Source organism: Pelophylax lessonae (genome assembly GCF_965119305.1).
Source record: "Pelophylax lessonae genome assembly, chromosome: 8".
NCBI classification, from domain to species: Eukaryota; Metazoa; Chordata; class Amphibia; order Anura; family Ranidae; genus Pelophylax; species Pelophylax lessonae.
In genome coordinates this window covers 210123885-210144571 of record NC_138775.1, presented here as the reverse complement: position 1 = coordinate 210144571, position 20687 = coordinate 210123885, and the positions used below count along the sequence as shown (strand labels likewise).

Sequence of the window (20687 nt, the reverse complement as noted above, 5' to 3'; positions counted from 1 at the left end):
AGAGCAGCTTGAACTTATAGGAGGGTTTGGGTCTGCTTTAACAATTGCCTTCGTGGTTATATGGCCTTTTTTGGCAAACAGATCAACCTGTGTAATGTTGCACTAACCAGCAGGTTGGATTGAGATGCATCAAGTTAGTCTTGTATCCAGTACAATATTTTTTATTACTGTTATTGATGACTTGCATAACTGGAAATGGTGGTTGTTGCAACAGTAGGTAAGGGAAATCTTCCAATGGGGGACGTCTGTCTGTCAGACTGGATTTCCTACTACTTCCGGTTGTGTCTTCATATCAGGAAGTCAAGCACCTCAATAGGACAAAGATAGCAAAAGAAAATTGATTGAGGTTTTGACCATTCCGCGTTCTATCAAAAAAAAAAAGTTTTTTGTGTTTTTTTGTTTTTATGCTATGGATGCACTTTATGGCCTCATGCACACTGGGCGCGATCAAAAAGTTAGTAGAAAGCTGTAAGAGTTTTTCAGCTTTTTTGCAGTAGCGTTTTAAGCTTTTTTTTTTTAGCAAAACTATACTCCCTTAAAAGCTTATGGCTCAAAAATGTTGATAAATGCTGAATAGCCACGTTTTTTGGCGTTTTCAGCGTTTTTAAGCTTTTATCAGTTAGTGCATTTTTACAGCTGAAAAGCGCCTCTTTAATACCCACTCGCTTTGGGGGGTTTTTTTCCAGCCAGAAAACACCCTTGCCAAAAACTGCTGATAACAGCCTATGTGCGTGCATGGACACATAGGATACCATGCCTGGGAGTTTACTGGCTGCAAAAAAAACAGGCTGACATCAAAAACAGCCGCTGTAAAAGTATCCAGTGTGCATGAGGCCTAATTACTTATTGACTTTTAATAAGTATGCAGCCAGTAAAGCTATGAAGTGGCAAATTAGAAATGGATTACAGCTTGCTTGTATCCTAACAGGTTATCCTTTTAGTTTTAAATAAACTGCAAGTAAACCTTTTCCATTATGTGAATTATCGCTTTGTCCAGCAAGTTACAAATCTGAAATGTTAACTTAGTTTGTATGTCTTTTACAGGTCTCAGCAAGCATTTCTACAGAGCAATATGTCTCAGCCTTCTCCAGTTGTCTTGTCTGGTGCTGCTTTGCATAATTTTCCAGGAGTACAACATCAGGATCTGGCTAAAGCACAAACTAGTCTAGCCTATCAACAGACTACCAATACACAGCCTATTCCTATTTTATACGATCATCAGCTTGGCCAGTCTGGTTTGGGAGGATCACAACTAATTGATACACACATTCTGCAGGTAAGGATGTTGAAATTATTTGACTATATAGTGTAAGCGTTTGTAAGTTCTGAACATGTTTGGCATGCATTGTTTAAAAGACCTTTCTCAATCCAAATTGTCGTCCTCAGACTCGTCAAGGTTTAGGTCAGCCTTCAAATCTTTATTCTGGGCAACAGCCAAGCCAGACAAGCTTCTACAATACTGCCCAGTCTCCTACTGCACTTCAGCAGGTGAGTACAGCCAGGGCCTCTATCCCAACATGATTGCTTTTATTTTCTAACTTGAGAAAGGGACGTGTTCTCGTCAGGGGCAACTAATCTGGAATATAGTCGCAATGTGTGTTGCTCTCATTTCCTTAGAACTGTTATTTTAGGTGAGCATGCGCTTCTGTATGTGTATATTTCAGCTCAGAATAGGTTTCATGCAAATAACGTGGGCTTCCCACAGTCTGCCCTGCTAGGTTCTCCTGTGACAGCAGTTTTCCAACTTCTCTGAAAGGCTGCTGTGGCAGTAGAAGGTCAATCAGGATCATAAGAAAAAAACAAAGTGATTGTTAAGCCTAAAATATACTCAGGGAAGGGAATAACCTCAGGTGATACAGAAATGTAACAGATCATCCTACCTACATTGTACCTGTCTATCTGCAGTCTTCTCTTCTCTACAAGTGCAGAATTTATAAGCTTGTCTGAGAGTCCAGAAAAAAGGGGGCGTAGAGCTGAAGTTACACAGTGCAGAGCTCAGTGAGGAGAGCTCTGAAGCTGATTGGAGGGAAGGGGCACACCCCCCTGCAGACAGGAACAGAGTTGAGGCCTTCAGCTGGAGGTCTCTCCCCTGTCACCAGTTTTCTCTTAGTGTCAAGAAAACTTGTCAGACGTAACTCATGCTGATGGCAGACAAAAATGACACTTAAGCCTCGTACACACGCAATGATGATCGGCCGTCTTTTGTCCAGTGTTGTTTGAAATGTGCTCTAGACTGCACACGAATTTTCTCGGCCAACAACAACCAACTTCAGAAGTGATGTCATGTGCTGGTTTACTTTCCGTGTGTTTTTTCTTCTCTGAGCATGCCCAGTCTTGCTCATCTGATTTTTGTCTGCCGAAATCTGTACTGACTGACGGAAAATCGGCCGTAAATTTTATAGCATGCACACCAGATTTTGTTTGGCCGAAAAGTCGCAGTCGGTTGTCGGAACCATCATACTAACAAGCCGACAATCGGCCGATCGGACGTTGGCCGAAAATTCACGGCCAACAATCGTTGCGTGTGTACGAGGCTTTAGTGCTCTGGAATGAGACAAGTACACACTATAGAGGGGTATGCTTTATTCATAGTTCATGTCTGGGGATTACAGCCACTTTAACATCCCACTATACCTCACTCTAACCAAAACCGAACGGTCAGTTTTGTGTGAGGTTGCGCTAGAAGTCTTCACATAAAGAACGTGCACATACTTTTAAACCACACTTCAGTTTTTCTTTTTTTTTTTTGTTCGTTCCTCTCCACCTAATAACTGACACACAAGACTACTATGACTCTTGAATGACTAAGAGCCGGTTCACATTCATGCGACTGCGGCGTTCGCATGTAATGTCGGAGCGCACTGCTCCTTCATTACATGCGATCGGCTGTGCGGTGCGAGTTTAGCCATACACTTTGTATGGCTAAATTTGCACCGCACTCGCAGCAAACACGCACAGGACCCTTTTTTGCAGCCGCATCAGGATCGGATCGCACAGCGGTTCACACTTGTGTGATCCGATCCTGTGCGAACTGCAAGATCGCACTGCAATATGCGATCAAACTGGGGGTGTCGTTAAGATTACATTGACACCCCCAGCGTATCGCATATGGCAGTGTGAACTGCCGGGGGTGCGTTTGCGATGCGGGAACAGGCTGCGAATTCGCAGCCTTCCCGCATCGCATAAGTGTGAACCGGGGCTTACTGTTAAAATAGAAGCTTTCATCAATGATGACCTGTTTTGGGGTTTTGTTTCTTGCTTTTCTGCCTAACTATACTTACCTTGTGCTCATCTCTGATCATTTTCAAATCCAAATAAGAAAAATATCTGGAAATGATTAAATATATCACGCAGTTAAGCAAACTTTTATTTCATATGTAGCTGATTAGCTCATTCAGACTCAAATTCTAAATTTATAATCTGGCTGAAGATTGCCATTGTAGAATGTGATGAACTATTTTTACTCCTGAGAGTAAAATAACGATCGTTAAACAAAGATACCAAGTGTTTTTCAGTCATGTGCTATTGGGATACACAGGGACTTTGGGGTCAAACTTTCTTTACAACAAACCACAGCACTTCAAAGCACTTACTATTCTCCTTAATGCCATTACCATACTAAATTTAGAATTTGTGCTGTCACTTTGAGCTCTGATTTGTCATGTTTTTTTGTAAGCTTTCACTTTAATCTTGGTGTTTTGTACTAGTGAGATTATTTTGACCTTGTACTTCCAGATGACGGTACCAATGCAAGGATCACAGCTGTCCTTGCCCAACTTTGGTTCAACTGGGGGGCAGCCCCTAATTGCTTTATCTCAAACCCTGCCACCTGCACCTCAAGCGCAACACCAGAATCTCTCTAGGACAGGCCAAGTGAGCCAGGCTTACCGAGGCCTAATCCCTTCTGGCAATCAGCATGGAATGATGGCTGCCCCTGGCAAGGTGACGACTGCAATTATATATAATATATATATATTTTTTTTTTGGTAATTTTTAGAGCAGCTATGATATATTTATTAGGGTTATTGTTAAATGAGCCAAAATATACTACACCAAAAATACTATGTACTGGCTATCGCCTAAGAGAGGGACTTGACCTAATAATTAAATCTGTCGAAAAACGAAAGGAGTTATTTCTTTTGAGGATATATGCAAATCCATTCTTCTTTCCCTGTAGACATCTCTGCATCCCCCAGTCTTTGGGTTAGAGCTGTGGTCTCCATACTGCCGCCCGGGGGCCAGATGTAGCTCTTTGCTTGCCTTCATCAGGCCCTTGGGACATTCCTCCCAATGATATAAGGCACTATTCCTTCTACACCAACAATGGGGCATAATTCCTGTCACTGATGCCTACAAAAGGGGCACTATTCCCAGCACTGACCCCAACAATGGGGTATTATTCTTCCCACTTGACACCAAAAATGGCACACTATTCCTCCCACTGACACCAACTGCAGGGCCCTAGTCTTTCCACTGACACCAATGATGGGGCACTATTCCTTGACCTGATACGAACAATGCACTACTACTATTCCTCCCACTGACACCAATGATGGGGCACTATTCCTTGCCATGATAACAGCAATGCAGAACTATTCTTCCCACTGATGCCAAAGATAGGGCACTATTCTTTGCCCTGATAACAACAATGCAGCACTATTCCTCCCACTGACACCAATGATGGGGCACTAATCCTTGCCATGATACCAGCAATGCACTACTATTCCTCCCACTGACACCAATGATGGGGCACTATTCCTTGCCATGATACCAACAATGCACTACTATTCCTCCCACTGACACCAATGATGGTGCACTATTCCTTGCCATGATACCAGCAATGCAGCACTATTCTTCCCACTGATGCCAATGAATGGGGTACTATTCCTCCCACTAATACCAATGATGGGGCATTCTTTATGCCTTTTGACAAAAGGGTATTTTTTACTCGCACTGGCCACAGTCCAGCCCCCCAAAGTCTTAAGAACAGTAAACTGCCCCTTTGTTTAGAGAATAAAGAGTCTCTTATCCTACGTTTATCTAGTGGAGTTGCGCTTGTTTGTGGTTATCAGTGCAACATTAGGAAGCCTTGACTCATGTGAAGTGCCAGGGACAGAACCCCACTAATGTTACAATGGGCTATGCTAAAACACCACATTACCCAGTGGAATGGAATGATTTTTATGTCTCCAGCTAAATTAAAAATAGAATCCACGTTTATCTAAACTTGTGCTTTTAAAGTGTATAAATTCGGAAAGACAGTAGAGACTACGTATAGTACAGTATAAGGCCAACAGTTTATGGACACCGTATTATCACCTTTATGGGCTTTTAGGATATTCCAAAACCATGTGCAATAGAGATGCCCCCCTCTTGCACCTATACAAGCCTACACTCTCCTGGGAAGGCTTTTCAAAGGATTTTTGAGTTTGTCTGAGAAAATGTTTCCATTCAGCAAAAGCGCATTTGTGAGGCCAAGTACTGATGGTTGAAGCCAGGCCACTCAAGTCCTCCACACCAACCTCGTCCAACTCTCTCTATGGAGCTGACTTTGTGCACTGTAATGTTGAAATAGAAAGGGGTTTCCCCAAACTGTTTCTACAAGGTAGGAAGCACACAATTGTCTAAAATGTCATTGCATGCCATGGCATTAACAGAACCCTTCCCTGGAAATACCTGATCTCCATAATTTAAAGGGGCATCCATATTTGGCCATTCAGTGGTCAGGTGTCCACAAACTTTTGGAAATATATTGGATACGTTTGTATGGAAGTGTGTTAGTATCTGTCTGTTAATTCACTTCTCTTGTACTGTCAGTAAAGAGGGGCGGCTCCCACTCTAGGCTTTAACCTACAAGGAGCAAAGTTTTACTCCATTGTACCTGTGCCCCAAATGTATGTGAGAAATACTACCAATAATTTTTCCTTAGGCTCTACAATTTTGCAAAGTGAGTAGTGGCACCAAAATTAGTACGTACTTTAGGCCCTGTTCACGCCTAGCAATTTGAAATGGTGTTTTTTTGCTCAACACATGTTGAACAGCCCATTGATTTGACTGGGCTGACCTACGTACGATAAAGGCAGCAAAGTAGCACATGCAGCTTTCTGCCATGTTCCAGTTTGTGCGTTTTATGACCAAGTTTTTTACATTTTCTGGCGCATGGCAAAACGCGCATTTTGAATGCCATTAATGATTAACACGCATTATGGGAATGGAAATGCTTGCTTCTGTGCCTGTTGCCAGAATGCGCAGATGTGAACAGAGGCTTATAGTTGGACTCTGGTGGACCAATTCACTACCTGCCTTCAACAGTAAATCTCCCTGCTGTAGTTTTCAGATTTGACACACTACCCTCCCACATGCTTCCATAGGCTCAAACAAATGAAATTGCTTTTAGAGTAAACCTTTTAATGACTTTAGTAAGTTTGCTGATCCCAAAACCGATGTGGTGAAGTCCTTGGAAACAAAATTATGATTTAAGTAAAGCCTCATACACACGCAACGATTGTTGGCCGTGAATTTTCGGCCACCGTCTGATCGGCCGATTGTTGGCTTGTTAGTATGATGCTTCCGATAACCGACTGACTTTTCGGCCGAACAAAATCTGGTGTGCATGCTATAAAATTCTTGTTGGCCGTCACCAGAACGGCCGATTGTTCTTCAGTCAGTACAGAATTCGGCAGACAAAAATGTGATGAGCAAGACTGGGCATGCTCAGAGAAGAAAAAACACACGGAAAGTAAACCAGCACATGACATCACTTCTGCAGTTGGTTGTTGTTGGCCGACAAAATTTGTGTACAGTCTAGAGCACATTTCAACCAACACAAAAACACTGGACAAAAGACGGCCGATCGGTCAGCCAACAATCGCTGCGTGTGTACGAGGCTTAACCTACGGTCATATATTGGCACCCCTGCATTTTTGTCAGATAATGCACCACTTCACCCAGAAAATTGTTACAATTACAAATGTTTAGGCATTCTCATGTTTATATCTTTTGTTTGTATTGGTATGACACAAAGTGGAGAAACAAAAAGCCAAATCTGACACATTCCACACAACTCCAAAAATGGACTGGACAAAATTATTGGCACCCTCAATTTAATATTTAGTAGCACACTCCTTGGGGGGAAAAAAAACTGAAATCAATCGCTTCCTGTAACCATCAGGGAGTTTTGCACCTCTCCACTGCAATTTTGGACCACTCTTTCACCAACTGCTCCAGGTTTCTCAGATTGGAAGGGTTCCTTTTCCCAGCTGCTGTTTTGAGATCTCCCCACAGGTGCTCTATGGGATTTACATCTGGACTCATTGCTAGCCAGTTCAGTACTCTCCAGCGCTTTGTCCAAAAACATTTCTGGGTGTTTTTGACGTGTGCTTGGGTCATTGTCCTGCTGTAAGACCCATAACCTCTGACGGAGACCCAACTTTCTGACACTGGGCCCTACATTGCACCCCAGATTTCTTTGGTAATCTTAAGATTTCATAATGCTATGCACATGGTCAATACATCCAGTGCCCGAAGCAGCAGAGCTACCCCCAAAACATCAGTGAACCTCCACCATGTTTGACTGTAGGGACTGTATTCTTTAAAGGCCTCATTTCTTTTTCTGAAAACAGTAGAATAATGGGCTTTACCAAAAAGCTGTAATTTTGTTTCGTCTGTCCACAGAACTTTCTCCCAAAAGGATTTTGGCTTTCTCAGGTAAGTTTTGGAAAACTCCAATCTGGCTTTTTTATGTTTGTGTCAGCCTTGGCCCCTCCTGGGTAACCTACCATAGCGTAATTTTTCATTCAGATGGTGACGTATAGTGTGAACTGACACAGTTGCACCCTGTGCCTGAAGGTCAGCTTGAATTTGTCTGGAAGTTGATCAAGGCTTTTTACCCACCATTTGGACAGTTTAGTTGCAAACTTTGATCCATTTTTTTCCTTTCATCCACGTCCAGGGAGATTGGCTACACTGCCATTGGCTGTAAACTTATTGACATTGTTGCGCAGTGGACACAGAAACATTAAGATCTTTAGAGATGGACTTTGAGATTGTCCATGCTTTTCCACAATTTTTGTTTTCAAATCCTCAGACAATTCTTTGCTGCTCTTTTTTTTTTTTTCTCCATACTCCATGTGGCATACAAACACACAATAAGTTGAGTCACTTTTTTGCAATTTTAATTGGTTGCCGGTGTGATTTTTATAGTGTCAGCACCTGTTAATTGCTACAGGTGAGTTTAATTACTGGAGCATCACAAACTTGGAATGCAATTATTTCCTACAATTTTAAGAAGGTGCCAATCATTTTGTCCAGTCTATTTTTGGAGTTTTGTGTGGAATGTTACAGATTTGGCTTTTTGTTTCTCCACTTTTTTGTGTCATACAAACAAAAGAAATAAACATGAGCATGCTTAAACACTTGTAATTGCAACACTTTTCTGGGCAAAGTGGTGCAGTATCTGACAAAAATGCAGGGGTGCCAATATTTTTGGCCATGACTGTATGTCTATAAAAAACTGTAATATCAGTTTGGATAGACGTAGCCTTTAAAGTAGAACTTCAGCCTACACCTAACTAACTCTAATCCCACTGGCAGCCATATTCTAAAACTAATCCATCTAGCCCTGTAAAGCAAAAATCGCTATACATACACTATATTACCTAAAGTATTGGGACGCCCGCCTTTACACGCATATGAACTTGAATGGCATTCCAGTCTAAGACTGGGATGCCATTTAAGTTCATGTGCGTGTAAAGGCAGGCATCCCAATACTTTTGGTAATATAGTGTACCTGTTCTGCAGCCGCTCTGATCTAGTCCCATGCTCAGCTGTTAGCTTTGGCTTCTGTGTGTAGACGTGTGCAGGAGAGGCAGTTGACAACGCAAGCCCCGTAGTGACACTATGGGTAAAGTCACTTCCCAGGCATTTCCCAGCTGTTGCCGGTTCTCTCCTGTACGCCGCTGGAGACCGGATCGGCTTCAGAAAAGGTATAGTATCTCACAAAAGTGATTACACCCCTCACCTTTTTGTAAATATTTTATTATACCTTTTCATGTGACAACACTGAAGAAATGACCCTTTGCTACAATGTAAAGTAGTGAGTGTACAGCTTGTATAACAGTGTAAATTTGCTGTCCCCTCAAAATAACTCAATATACAGCTATTAATGTCTAAACCGCTGGCAACAAAAGTGAGTACACCCCTAAGTGAAAATGTCCAAATTGGGCCCAACGTGTCAATATTTTTTGTGGCCACCATTTTTTTCCAGCACTGCCTTAATCCTCTTGGGTAAGGAGTTCACCAGAGCTTCACAGGTTGCCACTGGAGTTCTTTCTCCTCCATGATGACATCATGGAAGCTGGTGGATTTAAGAGACCTTGCGCACCTCCACCTTCCATTTGAGAATGCCCTACAGATGCTCAATAGTGGTCAGCTTCTTTAGCAAGGCAGTGGTCGTCTTGGAGGTTTGTTTGGGGTCCTTACCATGTTGGAATACTTCCCTGTCTCTGAAGATAGGGGATCATGCTCTGCTTTAGTATGTCACAGTACATGTTGGCATTCATGGTTCCCTCAATGAACTGTAGCTTTCCAGTGCCGGGGGCATTCATGCTACATGACTGTAGGCAAGACACACTTGTCTTTGTACTCCTCACCTGGTTCCCGCCACACACGCTTGACACCATCTGAACCAAATAAGTTTATCTTGGTCTCATCGGATCACAGGACATGGTTCCAGTGATCCATCGCCTTAGTCTGCTTGTCTTCAGCAAACTGTTTGCAGGCTTTCTTGTGCATCATCTTTAGAAGAGTCTTCCTTCTGGGATGACAGCCATGCAGACCAATTTGATGCTGTGTGCGGCAAATGGTCTGAGCACTGACAAGCTGACCCCCCAGCCCTTCAATCTCTGCAGCAATGCTGGCAGCACCCATATGTCCCAAAGACAACCTCTGGATATGACCCGGAGCACGTGCACTTAACCTCTTTGGTCAATCATGGCGAGACCTTTTCGGAGTGGATCCTGTCCTGTTAAACCGCTGTATGTTCTTCGCCACCGTACTGCAGCTGAGTTTCAGGGTTTTGGCAAACTTCTCACAGCCTAGGCCATCGTTAAGTAGAGCAACTTTATTTTCAGATTCTCAGAGTTCTTTGCCATGAGGTGCCATGTTGAACTTCCAGTGACCAGTATGAGAGAGTGAGAGCGATAACACCAAATTTAACAAACCTGTTCCCCATTCATACCTAAGACCTTGTAACACTAACAAGTCACATGACACCGGGGAGGGAAAATGGCTAATTGGGCCCAATTTGGACATTTGCACTTAGGTGTGTGCTCACTTTTGTTGCCAGCGGTTTAGACATTAATGGTTGTGTGTTGAGTTATTTTGAGGGGACAGCAAATTTACACTGTTATACAAGCTGTACACTCACTACTTGACATTGTAGCAAAGTGTCATTTCTTCAGTGTTTTTCCATGAAAAGATAAAATATTTGCAAAAATGTGAGGGGTGTACTCACTTTTGAGTTACTGTATGTATGCAATTTCTTCTAGATAGATTTGTTTTAGAAGGTGGCTTTGAGTAGGTTTAGAGTTAGGTTTTGGGTGAACTTCTACTTTTAAGGTCTCATGCACACTGGGCATTAAAAAAAAAAGTGCTGATTATATAGACATTTGCCATGCGCATTGGGTCGTTTACAGGCATATTTGTAGAAGAGCATTTACAGGTTGAAAAGGAAAAAAGCATCACAAGTGCATTTTTGAGAGAAGCTTTCAGGCAGAAAAAAAAAGCTTTATATAAATAGCTGTGCGATTGTTAAAAAAAAAAATCGCGACCTCGATTCACCCACCCTCAGGATCTTAATCCAGCATTTCCACAATTTCGTGCAGAGCCATTGTCTGATTAGAGCTGTCAAAAAAAAAATAAAAATGAGCTGGCATATGTTTATCAACATTGCTCAGCTCTGAGCCTGGGTTCACACTATTGCAAACACAGACATCGCATGTGATCTGCACAGCAATGCGGTGCGAATCACATGCGATATCTGTGCGATGCAAATTCAGTCATACAGTTTGTATGGCGGAACTCTCCTCCCGTTTGCATAAAAGTGCTGCAGGACATTTTTTTTTTTTTTTTCCCGCACTGGAATCTGATCACGTGGGTGTGCACACCAATGTGATCTAAATTCCTGTCGGAATTCACAGTTCGCACTGCAATCTGTGAACCGATCTGGGGGTGTCATTGCCTTTGACACTAGCAGCGGTTTGCAGAGGGCAGTGTTACTGCCTGCTGGGGAGACGTGATGTGGGAACCCGCACTAGAATCGCAATGGTTCCTACATCACAGTAGTGTGAACCCAGGCAGAGAGATAAAGAGAAACAAACATTGTATCATTTCATTCTTTTAGATCAAAAGGGATTAACTTTGGGCTGTAAATGAGGGCAGTTTACCCACTTAAGGCACTTTTCCACTGCAAGTACCGGCTCGGCTCTACTTGGCCCTGCTTGACCCGGTTTGCTTTTCCACTGCTCGTACCGCATGGTACCGGGTTGGAACGGTTCAGTACGGTTTGGTATGGTTTGCTTTTCCACTAAAGTAGTACTAAAGTTAAGGGATAACAAAGATTCTCTGACCAATCAGTGGCTAGTAGTGACTGCATGCAAAGGATTGTGGGATATGGTACCGGGTATGGTACCTCTTGGAACCACAATCTAGGTGGTACTGTTTAGAGAGCCGTACCGTTTGGTTCCATGCAGTGGAAAAGCGCCGCCGTACCGTACCATGCGTTACCAGCAGTGGAAAAGCACAAAAGCGAGCCGAACCATTCGGTGGAAAAGCGCCATTAGACTGTAGGCTCGTACACACTATAGGAAAATACGGCGAACATTTTCGTCCGATTTTTGTATAGTGTGTACACAACTTTCTACAGCCGATTCAGTATTTTTTTTACGAAAATTCTCGAAGGGACAAACTCCAAAATGTTTCTCGTATAGGAAAAAACGAATAATTTTGGTTTAATGTGTACCGTTTTTCTAACTATTTTTGTACAAAAAAAAATCAGAAAAGAAAGACTGTGCATGATCAGAAACAATATACAAAAAAAAAGCCTTTTTCGTACCAGAATTTTCATACTAAATTTCGTTCATCGGTTCCAATTTGCTGTGAAACGAGGAAAATCGGACAATCGCTCACCCTATTTTCTTATAGTGTGTACCCCACTTAAGCCTTTTTCTGACACTTGTTGCTTACACGATAAAATCAATAATTTTTGCTAGAAAATTACTTGGAGCCCCCAAACATGTATATATATATATATTTTTTTTAGCAGATACCCCAGAGAATGAAATGGCGGTTGTTGCAATACTTTGTTGCACTGTATTAGCACAGCGGTCTTTTCAAATGCAATTTTTTGGGAAAAGATGCACTTCAATTTAAAAAAAAAAAAAAAAAAACCTAAACCATAAAGTAAGCCCAATTTTTTTGTATAATGTGAAAGATGTTACGCCAAGAATTGAGAGAATCATGATCTTTATTCTAAGCAAAAAAAAGCTGATTCTCATTTTATCCAGAATTGTGCAGCTCTATGCCTGGACGAACGTAAACTCAGCTGTTTTTTCTCTAGCGCTCATTGACAGACGTAGTCCTCGATGATACACCACCTTCGGGTTATGTTGCCTCCACTACCGAAGGTGGTGTATCACCGAGGACTACGTCTGTCAATGAGCTAAGAGAAAAGGATTTTACGGTAAGATTTTACAAAAATCCATTTTTCTCTAGCGCTCATTGACAGACGTAGTCCTCGGTGATACACCACCTTCGGTAGTGGAGGCAACATAACCCGAAGGTGGTGTATCACCGAGGACTACGTCTGTCAATGAGCTAAGAGAAAAGGATTTTACGGTAAGATTTTACAAAAATCCATTTTTTTTTTTTTTCTTTTTCTTTTTTTCTCTGCCAGCAGTTCTGGCATTCTCTTCTGCTGCCTAGTGTGCATGGACCATAAAGTTATACTATGTTGTAAACCCACTTGGCATAATTGAAATGTACATTTCACTTGTCATGAAATTGTATATTACAATTGCATTGCTGAAAGTATTAGCAAGGTAAAAATCCAGTAAGGAAGGCTGACAATCTGAGAATGGCTTTAGACTACTGAAACTTCCTATATTCATAAACCACTTTGTGTGTATAGGTATGTTATGAATAAATCTGCAACCTGTGTTTTTTATATGTTTATTCTCTTGAATAATTGTGTGCAGATTTGTCCAATCAGCAGAGAAGCATGAATTCTGATTGTTTATATTGTGTAATTATCTGTATTTAAATATTCTGTAGTTAAATTTTTTTTTTTTTTATAAATTGACAGTTCTGAGTCAGACATCCATAATATGGTGATATTGTGTTCACGTGTGTGTTGCGTTTTTTGATTTATCTTTTTTTAATTCATCCTTTGTCCAGTCAATTCAAAGTAGTGATACTCGATACTGAAAAGTCAGCAGTCTGATCAAGATCTGTAATTCCTTTTTGTAGATATCCGATATTGACCTGAAGCCTTATGGTAGTGCTTTGGACCATGTGAAACCCAGTACACCACCTATAGGAAGAAGCACCCCACCAACTTCCAGCCCATTCCGGTGAGTTTGTTGTTCTAGAATGATCATTACCTGAACTCTGAGTAATCTGTTCAGATGACTTCAGTTTAGATAGGTGGCAAGATTTTGAAAAACGTGTGCTTGCTGTTGTACAGTGTCCTTTCCTATGACATGTAGACTTGCTGTATAATATTTGTGGCATATTTTCTTGTCTTCTAGGGCAAATTCCACCAGTCCGAACAGTCAGTCAAGTAAAATGAATAGCTTGGTTTACCAGAAGCATCAGTATACATCAACACCTGCCAATGTAAGGATGGGCCAGCCTCCTTTCCCTACGCAGTTCCCACCTCAGGTAATACCAAACGACTTACTTTGGTCTTCCAAGAATAAATATTCGTAGTGATGACCTTTTTTTTCATTCCTAATGACTTAGCGTTTCCTAAAAAGATCTAGCCCACTTAAAACTATTGTATTTTAAACATAGTAGTTGAGGTTGAATAAAGACAATAGTCCATCCAGTTCAACTTGTGTAGGTGTGTGTGGCTGTAATCATCTCACATAGCCCTGAATGTTCTGATCCTTGAGATGTACGTCTAAGTCTTTTGAAAGCCACCATACTTCCCGCAGAAACCACCTCTTGTGGTAGACAATTCCACAATCTTGTAGCCCTCACAGTAAAGAACCCCCCACGTTGCCTGAGGTTAAAACGCTTCTCCTCTAATCGCATTGTATGCCCTTGAGTCCTCATGCAATCCCTTCGACTGAATAGCTGTTTTTCTATGCCGAGATCCCCATTTTAGAGAGCTAAATCCTACATTGGTTTGAGTCTGTCTCTGGGGGATCTCTGCTTGAATTCTGTTGTCTGCACACATGTTGTGGCAATTACAAGCATGCATCCCTTTCCATGTTGTATTGTTAATTTTTATATTCAAAAGAATGCTACTGGAAGAGTGGGAAGAATTAATGACACTTGTCTTTATTTGAAATATTGAGATTACTACATAAAAAAAGAATGCAATGATTTGCAAATCTCATAAACCCATAGTTTTGTTCACAATAGAAAAACTCAACAGTTTAAACTGAGAAAATGTACCATTTTGAGCTAAAAATAAGGTTATTTTGAAATTGATAGTTGGGACACGGCCATGTTTACCATGGTGTAGAATCCCCTCTTCTTTTACCAACACTCCGTAAATGTCTGTGAATCGAGGAGACCAGTTGCTCGAGTTTTGGTAGTGTAAAGTTGTCCCATTCTTGCCTGATATAGGATTCTAACTGCTCAACAGTCCTTGGTCGTCTTTGCTCTATTTTTCTTTTCAAGATGTGCCAAATATTTTCAATTGCTGAAAAGGTCTGGACGGCAGGCCAGTTAAGCTCACAGACTCTTCTGGGGTTTAGCATTGTCCTGCTTTAATATGCAAGGCCTTCCCTGAAAGAGACTGGATGGGAGCATATGCTGCTCTATAACTTGGATGTATCTTTCGGCATTGCCTTTCCAGATGGTCAACCTGCCTATTCTATATGCACTACCATACTATCAGAGATGTAGGCTTTTGAACTGAGCACTGATAACAAGCCGGAAGGTCCCTCTCCTCTATAGCCTGGAAGATGCAGCACCCATGGTTGTCAAGAAGAATGTCAAATTGCAATTTGACAACCAAACAGTTTTTTCCACTTTGCAACAGACCATTTTAAATCAGTGGCTGCTTTCTGGATCATGTTCAGATATGGCAGCTTCTCTGCATGATAGAAATTTACCTTGGCGAACTGTGCTCAGACAGTGAAAGTATTCCTCAGTCCATGCAGTGATGTACATCACAGAATCATGCCTGATTTTAATGAAGTTTCGTCTGAGGGCCCAAAGATCATGGGCATCTAATGTTGCGTTTCAGCCTTGTCCCTTTCGCACTGCGATATCTCCAGATTGTCAGAATCTTTTGGTAATCTGTACTGTAGATGATATATTTAAAGTCTTTGCAATTTTACATTAAGGAACATTATTCTTTAATTGCTCCACAATTTTTAGACTTAGTTTTTCACAGAATTTACTTCTGAAACACTCTGATTCTAACATGCTCTTTTTTTACTCAATCAGGTTACTGACCTTTTTGCCAATTAACCTAATTAGTTGCAAAATGTTCTTCCAGCTCTTGTTAGCATCGCTCACTTTTCCAGCTTTTTGTTGCACAGTCCCAACTTTGAGACATGTTGCTGCCATCAATTTCAAAATGACCTTATTTTTATTTATTTTTTTAAATGGTACATTTTCTCAGTTGAAACATTTTGATATGTTTTCTCAATTCTGTTATGAATAAGGTCTGGGTTTGAGATTTGCAAATCCTTTCTTTCTATTTTTATGTTGTTTTAAAAGTTTCCCAACTTTTTTGGAATTTGGGTTTTATATGGAGCTCAAAATTTAAAAGATCATTCCAGGCTAAAATGTTGGATAGATTGCTGTAAGGGGGAGGGGTAATCTGTTTTAAGCCTTTATGTTCAGAGAAATTTGTAATCTAAATTTCTCATTGCAAAGTTGTCCCCTTTCTGAAGATAGCTAAATGTTGCTGTAACAATTTTGTGTCTGTCCCATTGTCTTCAGTGAGGACTTTGTAATACGGTGGAAGTAGAGAGCCCTGAAATGGTCCTTAGGGGAAACTTCACAGCAGGGCTGCAAAAGCTAGTAAAATCCGACCATGGACTTTAGAGAATTTATTGTGCTTGGCACATCGTTTAATAAACTTGTACTCCTGATTCTGCCAATTCAAGGTTCCAGATGAGCACAAATTAGCTTTCACAAGAGTCTTATGAACATGTGCAACATTGTGTGAATAGAACCGAAAAAGAGGTAATAGATTGCCGTATTGCATTGATGAAAACAGGACACCTACGAGTTCCCTAAAAGAGATTGTGGGGGGGGGGGGGGGGGAGTAGTCTCCATCCCTGTTTTTTTCTGACAGTTAAATCTTTGAAAAAATCTGCCTTTTTTTTATTGTGAAATTTTCCAGCTACATGTAAATTAGCAGAACAATATCCTGTGTGGTCACAAAGCCATCTGGTCGGCACCTGGCACACTTTCTTCATTGGGAAATTTTGTCTAGAACAAAGACGTGTAAATACATCCTGTTTTGTGTTTTTACGCATCTGCTTTACCATCCAAGGAAATCAGTTTTAGATTTTATACATTTCACTTCTTTTTTTTTTTTTTTTTTTTTTTTTTTTAAGGCCTTTGATTTTAAGGAACTTGAAAGCTCTTGGTTACCAAGTCATGGATGCAGCTTGGTATATTTAAAGTGGTAGTAAAGTCACATGTATTACTTTTGATTCTCTCTGTTTTAGGTCCCTGTTCAGTACAGTGTGTGTGTTTTCCTAAAATTGTAATTCTAAATACCTTCTTTGTAGAGCCCTGCTGTGCTGTCATGTGACCTCCCTCCTGCTTCCCTTCCCGATGGAAGTGAGTACAGTGGGAGGGGCTGACATTTCCCTCTGATGCATGCAAGCCAGCAGAGGGAGGTCACGTGTCTGCACAGTAGGGCTCTGCAAAGAAGGTATTTAGCCTTATAATTTTAGGAGAGAAAAAAAAACACACTGTGCTGAACAGGGACCTAAAACAGTGGATCAAAGTAATTAATAGACGTTTACTTACTAGAACTCTCTGCACGTGGTAACAGATTACGGTTTTATGCCTGGCATGTTTCCCACTGCACTTATCAGTTTTTGGTTCTCTTTCCCTTTTAACCACTTAACCTCTGGAAGATTTAACCCCCCCCATATGACAGGTAATTTTTAGTGATGCGCTACTGCATTATTTTAACAATTGCAGCGCAGTCATGCAACGCTGTACCCAAATAAAATGTCATTGTTTTCCCCACAAATAGAACTTTCTTTTGGTGGTATTTGATTAAAAAAAATTTTTACTTTCTGTTATAAAAAAAAAAAAATTAAATCTAATTTCTTTATAGATTCAGGCTAATATATATTCTGCTACATGTTTTTGGTAAAAAAAAAAATCCCAGTAAGCGCATATTGATTGGCTTATGCAAAACATTATAGCATCTACATACTATGAAATATATTTATGGAATTTTATTTTTTATACTAGTAATGGCAGTCATCACCGACTTATAGCGGGACTACTTGGACACTGACACCTTTAACACTTTGCTGGAACCAGTGCCATGAATACATTGATCATTGCTAAAAATATGCACTGTCAATGTACTAATGACTGGCTGGAAAGGGGTTAAACATCTAGGCCCTAGGACAGTGATGGGGAACCTTGGCACCCCAGATGTTTTGGAACTACATTTCCCATGATGCTCATGCACTCTGCAGTGTAGTTGAGTATCATGGGAAATGTAGTTCCAAAACATCTGGGGTGCCATGGTTCACCATCACTGCCCTAGGGCAATCAAAGGGTTTCCTGTATGCCTAGCTAATTTTTTTTTTGTCCTGTGTTAGGTGCTTTTACTAAGGGAAGTGATGGATTTTGTTCCCAGGAACACAAAATCCATCCTCCCCCCCCCCCCCCCCTGTCAGAATGGAGATCTGCCTTGTTCACATTGGCGGGTGCTGGCGGACATCCAGTGCCCGGGATCCGCAGATCAGCTTCTGCTGTAAATAATCACAGCAGAAGCGGGCTGGCTGCTTTGCCCTGTAGCAGTAAAGCTGGTTAATAGACATTATTTGAAAACTTTTTGTGACTTTTTTTTTTTTTTTTTTTGCTTTACTGAAATTGGTTTCTTGGCATACAATGGGGAAAAACTACGGTTCTTTGCAAACTCCTGTTAACTAAACATCTGGGTTTTTTTTTATTTTAGATACTGTCCCAGCCTAACCTGGTGCCTCCACTGGTCAGAGGGCCCCATCCAAATTCTTTTCAAGCACCAGTTCAACGCCCACCAATGGCACTTGCCAATCAGATGCCCCCACAGATGCCCACAGGTCTGATGAACCATCCACGTCTGCACCATATGTCCCGTGCACCTCCTGTTCCACCTTCTGGGGTGCGAATTAATGCTGCTATAAAGGCAGAGCAGGATCTGAAGGTCAGCATGACTTGTGAATTTGTAAATGATACTGTATAAAACTTTTTGTTTTTTTTTAAACTTTGTATGTTCCATAATTTTCCAGTACATTCAACTGTCCAATTGGTCAACAAGTCTGATTCTGTATGGTACCGTTTATGGTAATTTATGGATTATTCATGCAGTAAACATTCTGCAGAACTGCTATACCCTAATGTTACACAGAAATTTATGTAGATTCTTACTGAATGAAGGGATATTTTGCAGAATGTACAGTATATAGTTAGGGCTTTTTTTTTTTTTAATGAGTTAAGGGGCAGAGTGTATCCAATAGCAATCAGCTGGAATTTGTGAATTGTAACTGCTTTAAATTGTCTGAACACTGTGTTTTAGTGTATTTTGCATACTCTTGCTGTTTACATTGCCTTAATAAAGAAGCCTGTTAATAACGTCTAAACCGTTTTCTTAAGTGAATTGACCAATATGAGGCTTTCATGGTGTTTTTTTTTCCCCTGTGTATGCCCTTTACCCATGGAATCATGAACTCTTCTTCATTATTACATTTTGTGCACATAGCATTGTTTTCAGTCTGATCGGTTGTTCGGAATATACAAGAAACACTATTTCATTTTCAGTTGCAGAATGAAATATGGTATTGTGATGCAAAGACAAATTTGTTAACACCTTGGCACATCTTAATTTATGGGACACATCTCTTTCCCTTTTCTTTTGCTTACCCTTAAGGCAAAACAGAGAGCGGAGGTATTGCAGTCTACACATAGATTCTTCGAGCAACAGCAGCATCAGCAGAGCAAACCAGTGATCCCCAATCCTCAGAAAGCCACCCCAGTTGCCACCAAGCCTTCAGACTCTATACCGGAACCCTCCTTAGTCTCCCAAGAAAAGGTAGAAGAGAACCAAGCTTCCGCTGCTGCCTTGCCTCCAGCTGTAGTGCCGACCTCTACCAAACCCATCAGAACTGGACCAATAAAACCTCAAGCCATCAAAACGGAAGACACAAAGTCCTAGAGATAGCTGGAAAATTCATGTTCTGAGCACTAAACTGAGGTGTAACGATATGAGTTTTTTTTTATGTTTACCTAAGATAACAGCAGCTTATCTAAAAGTAGGAAGTGGATATAGCCGAGCATAGTTAGCTATTGTGTGAACAGGACAGAGGAGTCTTCAGTGGCTATACTCGCAGCATTTCAAGGTGTGAAAGGTAGAAGATATGTCCAGAAGGTTTTTTTTCTAGTTTCTACTCAGTGTGTCGTGGTTGTTTTAGAGAGTGCAGCCTGTATGCTGAAAATCACAAATGTCAATGTAAGGGATTGTGTACCATCCAGAGAGGCTGACACTCAATGGTTAGTAAGAAACACTACCCTACAATTCTACTCTTAATTATTGTGCCGAACCAGAGTGAGTTCCAAGTGCAACATAGTATTTGTATACCCAAACACGCTTTATGGTCTTGTTTAGGGTTACACTGTTGAATTTGTCTCACCTGCTGGGTTTTCCCATGCATATAAAAGTCAGGCTCTAGTTTTCCCACCCATTATTCTCCCAAGCTATCATGTAGATGTTACTGATAAGAATCCCTAAACTAGGCTCAAGCAGTCGGTGTTACAGGTTTCAAGAGATAATCTTAGCACATGCCAAGGCTGGCCATACATTATGCAGTTTGAAGGAAAGAAAATCACTCTATTCTCCCATCAACATAGTCAGTGTTGATGGGGGCAATCCCTCCCACTGCGCTATTGCATTCTGACCCCCCTCGTTGGAATACAATGATCACTGCTGGGGGCTATAGCCGGAAAAACCTGACAGGCTAGTTCTGCCGCAGCTGATCAATAGACCAACCTCAGTTCAGCCAGCCTGCCCATAGATAGATTGAAGTTTGACCAGTTCCTGCTGAACTGGCTAAATTTCGATCTGTCCATGGCCAGCTTAAGTTTGATTTGAAACCAGGCATTCTGGGTCTAAACAAGAAAACAAAGCAGTCCTAAGTTTATTTCATAGTAAGTGACTTAGCTGCTGATTTGTTTCCCAAAAACAGTTCTATGCTAAAGCAATTTAAATG

At 41.1% G+C, this 20687-nt stretch overlaps 1 protein-coding gene across 10 annotated transcripts in view; it reads left to right on the top strand.

The window, feature by feature from the left end:
• Window positions 1–20442, top strand: part of PRRC2C (proline rich coiled-coil 2C) — a 138955-nt gene extending 118513 nt beyond the window's left edge. For 2 of the 10 annotated variants that reach the window (XM_082266567.1, XM_082266564.1), the window contains exons 19-26: window positions 1045–1276; window positions 1357–1488; window positions 3736–3942; window positions 7675–7707; window positions 13525–13628; window positions 13806–13938; window positions 18401–18628; window positions 19352–20441. In XM_082266567.1, coding sequence (XP_082122693.1) covers window positions 1045–1276; window positions 1357–1488; window positions 3736–3942; window positions 7675–7707; window positions 13525–13628; window positions 13806–13938; window positions 18401–18628; window positions 19352–19636 — 1354 coding nt within the window. In that variant the 3' untranslated portion in view covers window positions 19637–20441. Of the gene's footprint in view, window positions 1–1044; window positions 1277–1356; window positions 1489–3735; window positions 3943–7674; window positions 7708–13524; window positions 13629–13805; window positions 13939–18400; window positions 18629–19351 lie in introns of all 10 variants that reach the window. The other 8 variants (XM_082266566.1, XM_082266568.1, XM_082266569.1 and 5 more) reach the window with 8 other exon arrangements.
• The last annotated feature ends 245 nt before the right edge of the window (window positions 20443–20687 follow it).